The sequence below is a fragment of the Emiliania huxleyi genome (genome assembly GCF_000372725.1).
Source record: "Emiliania huxleyi CCMP1516 unplaced genomic scaffold EMIHUscaffold_1032, whole genome shotgun sequence".
Lineage (NCBI taxonomy): Eukaryota > Haptophyta > Isochrysidales > Noelaerhabdaceae > Emiliania > Emiliania huxleyi.
In genome coordinates this window covers 1-12,207 of record NW_005202222.1, presented here as the reverse complement: position 1 = coordinate 12,207, position 12,207 = coordinate 1, and the positions used below count along the sequence as shown (strand labels likewise).

The 12,207-nt window shown below is 63.5% G+C and overlaps 4 protein-coding genes across 4 annotated transcripts; 2 read left to right on the top strand and 2 right to left on the bottom strand.

Annotated features, from left to right (window-relative positions):
• Positions 1 to 159: 159 nt before the first annotated feature.
• On the bottom strand, positions 160 to 3,204 carry EMIHUDRAFT_460337 (hypothetical protein; the record flags this gene model as incomplete). The annotated part of the gene is made up of 8 exons (XM_005793007.1): positions 160 to 267; positions 428 to 541; positions 660 to 717; positions 1,711 to 2,240; positions 2,308 to 2,391; positions 2,489 to 2,526; positions 2,594 to 2,678; positions 2,962 to 3,204. 8 exons carry the CDS (start codon positions 3,202 to 3,204, stop codon positions 160 to 162), a joined length of 1,260 nt encoding a protein of 419 aa, XP_005793064.1.
• Positions 3,205 to 4,002: 798 nt separating this feature from the next.
• Positions 4,003 to 4,980, bottom strand: EMIHUDRAFT_251065 (hypothetical protein; the record flags this gene model as incomplete). The annotated part of the gene is made up of 3 exons (XM_005793006.1): positions 4,003 to 4,134; positions 4,392 to 4,540; positions 4,935 to 4,980. 3 exons carry the CDS (start codon positions 4,978 to 4,980, stop codon positions 4,003 to 4,005), a joined length of 327 nt encoding a protein of 108 aa, XP_005793063.1.
• Positions 4,981 to 6,727: 1,747 nt separating this feature from the next.
• EMIHUDRAFT_77636 (ferredoxin) lies at positions 6,728 to 7,756 on the top strand (the record flags this gene model as incomplete). The annotated part of the gene is made up of 3 exons (XM_005793005.1): positions 6,728 to 6,915; positions 7,209 to 7,503; positions 7,676 to 7,756. The coding sequence occupies 3 exons, from the start codon at positions 6,728 to 6,730 to the stop codon at positions 7,754 to 7,756; spliced, it is 564 nt and encodes a 187-aa protein (XP_005793062.1).
• A 3,405-nt stretch (positions 7,757 to 11,161) lies between these two features.
• EMIHUDRAFT_251061 (hypothetical protein) lies at positions 11,162 to 12,097 on the top strand (the record flags this gene model as incomplete). Its single annotated transcript, XM_005793004.1, has 4 exons — positions 11,162 to 11,346; positions 11,435 to 11,604; positions 11,781 to 11,854; positions 12,080 to 12,097. The coding sequence occupies 4 exons, from the start codon at positions 11,162 to 11,164 to the stop codon at positions 12,095 to 12,097; spliced, it is 447 nt and encodes a 148-aa protein (XP_005793061.1).
• Positions 12,098 to 12,207: the final 110 nt, after the last annotated feature.

The following is a 12,207-nucleotide window of genomic DNA, read 5'->3' as shown; positions in this document are numbered from 1 at the left end:
GCCGCGGCCGCACGCAGTCACGCTCACGGAGGCACCGCGGAAATGTCGCGGAACCGTCTCACACCTCTGTGCGGGGAAACGGCGCGAGATGGCGCGAGATGGCGCGAGACGGCGCGAGATCGCGCGAGACGGCGCGAGATGGCGCGAGATGGCGCGAGATCACTCCTCGTGCGGCGAGTGGTCGTACGAGCGCGGGAGGGATGCGTCCGTGAGGATGACGAAGTCGGCGGCGCCTTTGTGCTGCGGTCGAAAGGCGTGGCACTCGGCCTCGGGGTACATGGCAACCTAATTAATTAATTAATTACTGATTAATTAATAATTAAGGCGTGGCACTCGGCCTCGGGGTACATCGCAACCTTAATAATTAATCAAGTGCTGATTAATTATGAATTGAGGCGTGGCACTCGGCCTCGGGGTGCATCGCAACCACGAGAGTCGACGGCGGCTGAGGCGCGTACGCGGAGAGCATCTCGGCGATGCCGACGTGCTTCTCGCAGTGGAAATAGCCGCACACATGCACCACCAGCGCCTCGGGCCTCGCCTGCAGCCAGCGGAGCAGCCACTCAGAACCAGATGATGATGCACCACCAGCGCCTCGGGACTCTCGCCTGCAGTGCCCGGGCGATGGAGAGAGCCATAGTCGCGTCCCAGAGCAGCACCGGCGCGAGCAGCCCGTCCCGCCCGCTGACGCCGAGGTACGGACACTCGCCCTGCCGCCTGAGGACAACCACTCAATGCATCGACGCTAGCGAACTGAGGCCGACGTGAGGAGCGCGACCCTTTACCCTTCCCCCCCTTATTCCCATCCCCACCCCCTACCCAAGCCGCCTCTCTGTCGTCGACTGCTCCGTCAGGGCCGGTGAGCCGACCGATCCTCGGGCGGTTATCTCGCGGCCCAGATCGCCACCCGCCTCCGCCACCAGCTCCGGGTCCGTGCGGCCGACCGCCGTGCCGAGCACCTCCGGGTCCGCCATTAATTAATTAAATTAATTAATTAATTAATTAATTAATTACCGCCGTGCCGAGCACCTCCGGGTCCGCCAGTAAGTGCTGCATGTACACCTGCGACGGCGCCGGCAGCGGCAGCGGCGGCAGAAACGGCGCCACCTGCTGCGGCCACGCCTCGACCGCCGCAAAGTCCTCGTGCAGCGCCTCTGCTCGCCGCCCGACCGCGCCGACGTATCTCCGAGGCGCGTTGGCGGCGACCACCGGGAGGCGGCACGCCTTTGCGAATAGGCGCTGTTCACACCTCCCTGTTCACACCTCTCTGTTCACACCGGGAGGCGGCACACCTTTGCGAACTCAGGGAGGTGTGAACGGCGTCTATTCACACCCACTGCTGTGAATAGGCGGCACACCTTTGCGAACTCGACGAGCGGGCGGTAGTCGGAGCGGTAGTTTGTCCACGGGCGCGCGTCCTGCAGCATGCCCTTCTAATTAAGTAGTGGACTGACTAAGTAACTAAGGTACTAAGCAACTAAGTAACGAAGTAACTGTCCTGCAGCATGTCCTTCTAATTAAGTAGTGGACTGACTCAGTAACTAAGCAACTAAGTAACGAAGTAACTGTCCTGCAGCATGTCCTTCTCGCGGATCGCGCCGGCCAAGTACTCGTCCAGCACGAGCTGCACGTCGCGCTCGAACATCTCAAGCGAGAGGACGACCTAATTAATTAATTAATTGCTGATTAATTAATAATTAAGGCGTGAACATCTCAAGCGAGAGGACGACCTCAGGCCGCACGGCGGCCAGCGAGATGAGGAGGAACGCCTCGAGGTGGTGCGCGACGGGGTCGTCGTGGCACTCCCCGAGCAGCACGACGTCGCTCGACGCCGCCTCTGCCAGCAGCTCCGCCAGGCTGCTCTGCGCGCCGTCGCCGCGGAAGACCGAAAAGTGCTCCGACCCACCGAGCGGCACCTGCGGCAGCTGCTGCGCAAACACCCTGGCCCGCTCCATTGAGCTCCCTCCCGGCGCGACGCCCGACTGCGCCGCATCCGCGTCCCAAAAGTCGCGCAAGTACTGCCGCGCCATGCGATGGCCTCTCTCCGCCGCAGCGACAAGGAGCGGCACCGCCGCGGCGACGTCACTCTCGACGCCCATCCCTTCGATGAGCAGCTCGGCCTGCATGAAGTTGGCCGACATGTGCTGTTGCGCCGCCGCCGCCTCAAAGCACGCGTATGCCCTGCCGTAGTCCTCCGCGAGCAGCTGCGGCACGCTGCCCAAGTAGTGCAGCACGCCGACCTATTCCTCGACCACCCTCCGTCATGCCGGGGTGGCACACGCTGCCCAAGCAGTGCAGCACGCCGACCTCGTACAGCGCCTGCGCGTGCCCCGCCGCGGCCACCTCCTGCAGCAGCGACACCCCCTCTGCAGTGCTCTCCTCCTCGAGGTCCTAACGGGTAGGGTAGGGGGTGAGGACGGGACGTGCCACGCGTAAACAACATGAACTCGGCAGTTCTGCGGTCCCTCCCGATGCCCTCGAGCAGCACCGTCGCCACCGCAACCGCCGCGTCCTGCCGCAGCGACCCTACGGCGCAGCACACGTATTGGTTCTTGACTCATTCTTGACTCAGCGCTGGTGTCCTCGGCCGCACCGGACCCGCGCATATTGGTTGTCCAATCACTGGGACTGGTTAGCTCATCCCTCACGGTGGCCGCCGCAACCACGCCCGCTCCCCGCTGTGTGTGCGTGAGTGTGCGAGTGTGGGTGTCGTCTCAGGGTGTGACGTGCCTCGCTCTCTGCCATCACCAACAAATCACGAAGGAATGAGGCGTGGTTCGCTAGTTGTCCGTTCTGACCTGCCCCGCTCTTAGCCAGCTCGCGGTAGCGGCGTAAGCCGTCCACGGGGTCCAAGTTGTTGAACGTGAGGCACGTCGCGAGGTCGAACTGTGCCTGCGGCGGCGCGTCCGCCGCCGCCGCCGCCTCCTGCAGCGCCGGCAGCTCCTCTGGCTTTGGTTGGACCGGAGGCCATGCCCGTGGCGGGAGCTTGTGGAAGCCAGCCTCGTCCTCCTCCCACTTGCGCCGCAGTTGCTCCTCCCGCGGCCGCAGCTTCTGGAGCTCGATGTGCATCCCGCTGGACACTCCTTGCCTCCGCACATCATACGAGCACTCGGCCAGCTCGGGCGGCGGTGCAGCGGCGCGGGCGAGCAACACCGCGCCCGCGCTGACCGGAGCGGCCAGCCGCGAGAGGCGGCGAAAGGACATGACGAGGTGGCAGCTTTGACAGCACCGTCCGATGCTTGTAGGGAGGCGATGAGCGGCGCGTTGGCGGCACACGTTGGCGGCACACGAGCAAGCCCTTCTCGGATATTACGCGGGGTGGCGGCGTGGGGGTGGGGCGGGTGGGGTGGGGTGGGTGTGTGTGTGTGTGTGTGGGTGGGTGGGGGTGGGGGTGGGGTGGGGGGGGTGGGGGGGGGGGGGGGGCAAGGGCAATGCTTTCAGCAAAAGGAAAGCCAGCTTTTTCGATGTATGTAGCTCTTACGAACATACCCCGTAGGTGAACTGACAGGGTTTGCGATGAGGAGCGATCCGAACGTGAATTCGGGTGATTAGATCACTACCGCCGAAGCGCAAGCGCTTGGAGCAAGGGATTTTTAGTACCGCGGAAGACGGGGACGGAGCCCCGCCAGTGTGCAACCTCACATCCAGGGGTCTCGCGCGCGGCCGGGGCGCGCGGCGGCCTGCTGCTCGTCTTTCGGGGCGGCGCGCGCGCGGCGGCCGGCGAGTGCTCACTGTGCGTATCCGCTCCCCACTCAAAAGCGGTGCTGATCTGCCGCACAGCGCACTGTGTAGAGCCGTACACGGTACAGCCGTAGAATACATCAAAAGGCAAAAAGGAGACGCAACACGAGTGCCGCCAGCGCCACTTCCAAGCAGCAGCAGCTCACGCGCGGTGCTGACACGCTCTGTGTATCGCGTGCTCACCATACCGGCGGCGGCGAGGAGCACGTGTGAGAGGGACTCTGCCGTCCGCCGCGTTGGTGGTGCCCTATGTGTATCGCCCTATTCGGCCGCCACGGGCTCCGCCGCCTCCTCGTCCTCCTCCTTGTAGTCTCCCACCTTGAACGTGGCGTCCACCTCCTTGATCAAGGCCGCCGCCTCGAGCAGAGTGAGCCCCTTGACCGTCTCCAGAACCTGTTCACAGCTGCAGGTGTGAAGAGGCGCCGTTCACAGCAGAGTGAGCCCCTTGACCGTCTCCAGAACCTACGTGCCGAATACACCAACATCAGGGCGGGAAGGCGGGATTGCGCAGAGTCTTCAGAGCACCGCGTGAATACGAGGGAGGCGACTGCAGTGACTACGGCTGAATGCGGCTGACTACAGCTGAATACGTGTCCTCTCGAGCGCTAGTTGGAGTACAAGAACAGTATTCCGCTTCTAGGGTCCAGAACCTCGGCCGGCACGCCCGAGAGGTCGTCCAGCACCGACGCAGCGGGCGGCTCCTCCTCCGCCGCCGGGGCGTCCTCGCCAGCGTCGCACATGGCCGGCAGCCGCAGCTCGCAGCGCCGCGACAGCGGAAGCGGCGTCGAGATGACGAGGCCTAAAAAAAGGCAAGAGAGGGTGGGAGGGCGGGAAAAAAGACGCGCTGGTGAGCGAGCGAGGCTGCGGGGCGAGCGGTGCGCGCCAAGAGTCGATGGCGCAGCGAGCAGGGCGAGCATTATCAAGCGAGGCGAGCTGAGAGAGCGCGAGCAGCACGCTCCGGTGACTCGCGAAAGAATTTGTGCGCGGAAGAAAACGAACTCGCTCTCGAAGAGGAGCCATGTCTAGCGTCCACCCATACCGCGATGGTGTCCCAGTCGTTGGTCGGACTGTGTTTCGCCTTCCCATCAATCAATCAAAGCCATGTCTTCTTGCTCCTCGCGAAAGAGAAAAATGAGGAAGGTCGGCCGATGATTATCAAGCGAGGTGGAGCAGGGAGCGCGAGCACTAAGCACTTGGAGCACTAAGCGAGCTGTGATCGCGAAAGAAAAACGCCCGCATCGTATATATCGCCTTATGTCGTCCACCCATACCGCGTTGGTGTCCAGTCCGAGCCTGACTGTTCTTCACCTTACTACATACATACAAGCGGTACGCCCGGTTTATTGTCACCCCTTGTCCCGTTTATTGTCACCCCTTCTCCCGCCTAAGCGAACGGCAAACAATGTGCAGCCAGCCCGTCGTAGCCGTTGGTTGCCGCAGATTGTACTGTAGCCGCGCGTGTGTTATGCTGATTTCTCGAGACACGTCTGAGTATGCACGTCGTGGCGTGCGCTTTCGTCTCCTCGCGTCAAGGGCGTAACGGCTCCGGAATTTCGAGTTTGGCCGCTGCGGGCCGGGGGTGGGCTGGACCGGGCGCGCTGGCGGCGTTGGATGGTTTTGGGCAGGGGCACGCGCGCGTTGGGTGGTTGCCATCATGATGGGACGGATGCAGACCGGCTAGACGCACACGTGTAACGGTGTGTACACAGGGTGTGTAGCCAGTGGTCGTGTCCCCCCCCCCCCCCCCCCCCGCCGCCCCCTAGCCCCCCCCAGAGAACGCTGTGCGGCACCGACCATCACTCAGTCGACCCTGGGCGTGCCGAAGACGTGCCAGACGCGGCAGCGCGGGCCACCGCCGCACCACACCCACACGCATGGGTCAGTTCATTGCGGCATGCTCACACCACAAGACCGGCTCTACATTGTGGGGTCTGCTGATGGAATTGTTTGCGGAGACGGTCCAGCGCCCGCTCCACATGTGTTATGGTGCATGCTGCCTCACGGGAAGGTCCTCGGTGTGCTTCAGAAATCGAACAATTCCAACAGAGCTGATCGGCACCGTCCTCTTCTGGCGGCAAGAATGCAGTCACGTCCTTTCCAAGCTCTGTGGCCTGTCGGTTTCACACACGGCGGCCGTCACACACACAGACACATTCCGTATGATTCACGCGGCTCGCGACCCCGCTGCGGCCGTCGTCTCCGGCTACACTTACCACACTCGGGTGCGCATTGGGCGCCCCAGGCCTAGCTCGCCCCCTGTGAACTTTCCTATTGCTAATCCAAACAGGTGCCGCCGCCCGAGGGCTGGTTCGCGTGTTGAAAGCCTCGTCTCTTGCAATGAGCCCCACATGCACAATCAGCTCCTCTTCTGGACTCATGTGGCTGTGGGCTGCCCTTTTTGGCCGGGAGCGTATCTGCAAGTGAAAGCCAACAGTGACGCCGCACGCCAGCCACACCTTAAAAGCAGTCCGCCATGAGCAGACTGGATCGACGACGCACGGAATTGGAGAAGCAGGCCCCCCCCCCCCCGGCAGGGCGAGTCTTCAGGACGCTGGAGGAGGCTCGCGCGCCTGGCCACTTGCAAAATGCCACGCGCGACGCTCGCACATACGGCCAGCGGCTTCGGTCGCTGCCATGGCCGGAGGGGCTGGAGGTCGAGGCGGCGCATTGCACCTGATTATGCTACAGAAGGCTGCCAGCATTTTGGAAGCCGTCGCCCGCGCCTCGCCTTTTGCGTGAATCGTAAAAAAGAAAGAAAACAGACAACCCAAGGGAGGGATGGGAGAACGGCACGCCGCCACCACACAGGGATTTTAAGGAGAGGGGTGTGGTGAATCGTGTCGTCACTCGCTCGTAACATTCTAAAATTCTTTTTGTGTCGCTTAGGCGGCTCCGGTGGTGTGCCGGAGTCGAAGCCGGAGTAAAATTCTCTCTCTCTCTCTCTCTCTCTCTCTCTCTGTCTGTAAAATTCTTTTTGTGTGCACACATGCGAGCGGCTGCGGCGGCGTCTTCGCGCCTCCCGCCTCCCGCCTGCGCGGCGCGGCTGCCGCTGCGGAGGGGCTCGCGGCCCGGCCTCGCCTCTGCGGCGCGGCGCGGCTTCCTCGCCTCGCCCGTCGCCCGCCACGGCGACTTTGAGTGGCAGGACGCAAAGTCGCCAGACGAGGCTCGCACCCTGTCGCCGGCCGCCTGCTGTCGCCCTGCCGCCGCCTGCCGTCCCCGCTGCCGCACGCGCAGTCCTGCTGCCGCCATTCGCCCTCGCGCACCGCTACAGAATTCGCCAACTCCCCTTTGCCACCGCGCCTCTGCCGCCTCCGCCGCCTCTTGCCGTCCGCCTCCTCCCGTCACCGCCTCCTCCTACAGATCTGCCTCTGACCTCGCCGACCTTGTTCCCGCAGGTCGTCCGATTTGTCATCGTGACGCGGGACGGGGCGAGCGGCCGCGACCGTCGCACAGGCGACGCGCCGGAGCCCGTCCGCGAAGCTTCTCGGAACCTTCCTGCAGGTGCGGCGCGACGTGGCGGGGAAGGTTGGGGACAACCTGCTGTACCTCTGCCACCGGCTGCGCATGTCGGGCCAGGTGCCCGAGATCACACTCGAGGGCGCTTGCGAGGCGTCGCTCGCTTGCTCGACTTGCCACGTGATTGTTGGAGACGGCCACTTCGACCGGCTGCCGGAGCCGAGCGAGGACGAGGAGGATATGCTCGACGAAGCTGTCTGTCTGACGGCGAGCAGTCGGCTGGGCTGCCAGATCGTCCTCTCCAAGGTACGAGATGTGGGGAGATGTGGGGAGATGTGGGGAGATATGGGCTGCCAGATCGTCCTCTCCAAGGTACGCGCGCCGCACGGGATGGGATGGAGTATTCATTCATTCATTCGTTCATTCATTTCATTCGCTCCTCCATCCACTCCTCCATCCACTCATTCATTCTCTGCAGGAGCTCGAGGGGATGGAGATCACGCTGCCGGCGTACAGCAAGAACTTTTACGTGGACGGCCACGTCCCAGAGCCGCACTGATCCGGAAGAAGAAATATCTCACTGATCCGGCGCGGTCCGCGGGCCTCAGGGCGCGACAGACACTCACGCCGTTCCTACGGCGCTGTAACACACGGCCACGGAGTGTCGATGGCGGTGCTGCGGTGCGGCTCGCGCGGAACCGCGGGGTGTGCCGGTCCTACTCGAGCAGGTGAGTACTAAGAGGTAAGAGGCGTGCGATCAGCGTCAGCTAATGCAGGGTGTGTCGAGTGGGGGTGTAAGAACGAAAAATACAGGGGTCCGCGTGCCTCCTCGTGTCCAGCACCGCTGGCGTTGCTCCACACCCGCGCACGCCCCCCTCACCTCGCAGTCCTCACACCTGAGCTACGGCTCAATCGGCTCTACTGTGTACTGACGCTGAAGGTAAGGTAAGGTAAGGTAAACTTCTCCACACACACGAGGTGGTGGGGCAAGGGGGGGCAACCCTCGCGTCTCCACGTCTGACGACAGGAGCCCCACGGCATTCAAAGTGCAAGGCCCAGTGCGCGTGGGTGAGCGGTGTGTGTGTGTGTGTGTGTGTGTGTGTGTGTGTGTGTGTGTGTGTGTGTGTGTGTGTGTGTGTGTGTGTGTGTGTGTGTGTGTGTGTGTGTGTGTGTGTGTGTGTGTCACGTCACTGCATCCTCCGCCGGTTCCTCCCGTCGCCTCTTCTTTGTTCGAATGTTTTTCAATCCATCCTTCACGAAGCCCTCCCATGTAGCTAGCGTTCTTGGCGAATGTCTCGAAATGGCCAGCAGGCGCTGTCTGCTCGCGGTCTGTGCGTGCCGCTCGTCCTCCTCGCCCTTCTTTCGTCCTCCCGTCCCTCCCCTCCACCATGGCCTTCTCGGCACTTCTTTCTCCATCCGCCTCGCCCTGCCTTTTCGCATCGTGCCGTTCGCCCTCCATTCGGTGACCTCCATGGCTGTCCGCCCCTTTTTGGGTGGCGCTCTCGATACGGTTGCGTCAACCTCGACGTCGCTGTCGCCCTCCCCGTCCCCGCCGGCGTCCGTGCCTCGGTTCGCGTCATCGGTAGCGTCTCCGTTGTTCCCTCGTGCCCCGCCGTCGCCCTCTCTGCTCGGGCCGTTAGCGATTTCGCTCCTCCTGCGTGTCGCCCCTCCGTCCCCTCCCCTTTCTTCGTCGTCATCGTCGCTGTCGCGAAAGCCCTCCGGTCCCTCGATTCCCTCGCCTATCCCCTCCGCTGCGTCGTCCCAGTTTATATCCTCATCCTCTGCGCACGTCGCGTTGGCTTCCTCTCTCCCCCTTTCCTCCCTGCCCCTCTCGCTGTCTGGTGTTAATGGACCCCCTTCCTCTCCCTCGCCACCGTCACCGTCTCCATCCCCGTCGCTGAGTGCAGCGCTCCCGCTCCCTCTTGGAGGAGTGGACCCGCCGCCGCATCATCGATCGGCTCCTGCTTCAAACAAAGGGCGACTGTATTCCGGGAGCAGCCTCATTCATGCATGAGAGAGATGTGCTCGATGGATGAGCTGCAGGTCAGAGGCGCCAACGATGTTCCGCCGCGGAGGACCTCACATTCTCACATGGACATGGGGAGAGGTCCTCTTGAGTGAGAGATCCTCACATGTCACAGGCTGTCACGGAGGAGGGTTTTTGGACAGTCCTCCGTGTTGACTTGGGGCGATTGGAGCCGCGAATGGAGCTCCGCACCGGAATGACGAGGCGCATGTAACGACCCCCGGGGGTCCCGATAATCGAATTGAGGAGGGCGGGCGGTCCCATTGCGTGTAACGATCTCTCTGATCTCTCTGAACGCCACACAAGAGTCGTGTGAGGGCCTCGGAGCGAGGCCCTGTCGTGTCGCCCGGGGACGTCATTGGCCCTCTGCCAGGCGGTGTTCGCCGGCGCCTCCGTTGAGCAGTGAGCCTGGGGGTGGGCGCGAGTCGGCCAGATAGCCGGCGGCCCCCACGAGATGAGCCGCCGTGCCGGGGTCCGCGCCCCTCCCGGAGGGTGAAGGCATGCCCGCGGAAGTGGGCGTTGCCTGCGTGCGCTCCAGGGTGCATTGGGCTCCACTCCGTTATGCCCGCCGAGGGGCGGTGGCCCATCGGCCGGGCGGGGTGGAGCTCCGGTCTTGCTGCTTGCCCATCAATGCTGCGTCGGCCTTGCGGCCGGGCTATGCGCTCGAAGGGGAGGGTGGGCGTAGACGCGATGGCGTCCAAGCCCGGTGTTGCCAGCGGCCCGAGACTGAACGACAGGGCCCGCACCGGGCCCTCACACGACTCTCGTGTGGCGTTCAGAGAGATCGTTACACACAATGGGACCGCCCGTCCTCCTCAATTTGATTATCGGGACTCCCGGGGGTCGTTACATGCGCCTCGTCCCTCCGTTGCGAGCTCCATTCGCGGCTCCAATCGCCCCAAGTCACCAGCACGGAGGACTGTCCAAAAACCCTCCTCCGTGACAGCAGCACACAGCGTCCCGGCTAGGGACTTGGAGACTCAGCCGGCTCGAGGGCGACTGTTGCCGATGTAATAAAAAGGGAACCTCGCGCCCCTGCTCAGCCGCGGAGGTCCGTTGCCGACGCCCCATGGTCGTCGGGCGTCATGAACATGTCATCAAAATACGTTCATGACCCATACAACAGAGAGCGTTGGAGTGCACGCCAGAGCGGTAGCCCCGGCCGCGACGGCAGGCGAATGCTGGCGACGCGGTGAGTTGTGGGCGTGGAGTCCGTCTCAGCGGTCGGGCGTGGAACCCCGCGTGTGTCTCCAGCCAACGCTGCCCGAGAGGGGTGTGCGAGGGCGGGCCGGCTGCCTGCGGAAGTGTCAGCTGCTCGACCTTGCGCCGCTGCAGCGTGACGAGGTAGTCGCGCTCGCGCAGCTGCCCGCGGTCGTCGGCGACGTCGGTCGGGGCGATCACATCGAGGTAGATGCCGCACTCGTCCTCGCGCACCTGGATCTTGAAGCGCCTGCGGGGCGCGTGTCGTGGGCGCTGCGGTGAGTGGAGTGGGCGGGATCGGCACGCACGTGCGTGTGCGTGCGTGTGCATGCGTGCGCGTGTGTGTGCGTGTGTGTGCGTGTGTGTGCGTGCTGCGCGTGTGCGTGCGTGCGTGACAGCGAGGTCCTCAACTTGAGAGGTCCTCACAGCAGAAAGCCCTCTCTATGTAACTCGAGATTGTCACGACAACAGGGTAGTGGACGGAGCCCATCGTGGATCCGCTTGAGTTGTCCGCTTGTGCTTGCCAGATGCCAGACGGCAGAGGCTCCCATGTGCGGTCGTGCGCCATATAAACGCCTCATACGTCCGTATTGCAATACACATATTAACATTGCCATGTTGGGCGGTGGGTGTGCAGTGTGCGCGCTCGCTTTCTTTCTTTTTTTCTGCCCACGAAGTGCCTGTTCCCCCCCTTCATCACAAGACGGTCGCCTCAAGCATCCGCCCTCGTTCGCCATCATGTCGTACGTCTCGGACTGGAGGGCCCCTGGCAAGCTCGTCGCGTCGCTCGGCGCACCCTTCTGGGGCAATCTGAAGCCCACCGCCGGCGATTTTGCCTGCCTGTGCTCGCTGTTCTTTGACAACCTCTCGACGATGCTCACCTTCTCGGCAATCTGGCAAGCGCCCCCCTTCACCGCCCACGAGTCGCTCCCACCACCGATTCCCACTCTTCACGACGATTTCGCTCTCTCCGGCCCAAAACCGTGATCCACACGCCGACTCCGCCACCAGGCTCTTCGACGTCACCGACGGAGGCGACAAAGCGAGGGAGCTTCTCTACAAGCGAATCATCCCGGGCTGCGGCTTCGTCCTCTTCCTGGGCAACGTGTACTACTCCTGGATGGCGACGCGTATGAAGACTCAGTTCGGCCGCGAATTCACCTCCCAGCCTTACGGCATCAGTGCGTCTCCTCGCACCGCCCACTGCCTCTCCCCGCCCCGCCGCCGCCGCACCTCTGACACCGAGCGCACTCCCGCCGCCCGCCGTCCCCGCGTCGTCACGCTTCCCTGTGCACCTGACGGCGCTCGAGCTGCGCAGACGGCGCGCGCTCTGGCAGACAGAGCAGCGGCCGCCCAGGCGGTCGCTGCTCCGCCCCGTCCGAATCCGTCCGCCCGCGCGTGCTGCTGCCGCCGCCGCCGCCGCTCCACCCGGTGCCCGTGAGTCGTGAGAGTTGCTTTGTGAATGTCTATGTGTGTATGTCGTATGATACGCCGTATGTGTGTGCGGACTTATGTCACACTTGAGCCCTCTATCTATGATAGTAGACGGGTACTCGGGTTTGGATGGTAGCGGGGGGCCCCGCCGGAGGCTGGTTACTGATTGGCGGCAGGGCTCTTCCAGGTTATCTTCGTGATCACGCGCGAGCCTGTGAATAGGCCCCGAATATAAACTAAAGGGCTGACCTGACCCGGGGTACGGTGCCCACCCCGCGCCCCCGGAGCCCGAAAACGGGGCGCCGCGAGCTCGCAACGCCGAGTTTACAGTTTTCCTCGAAATCCACCCC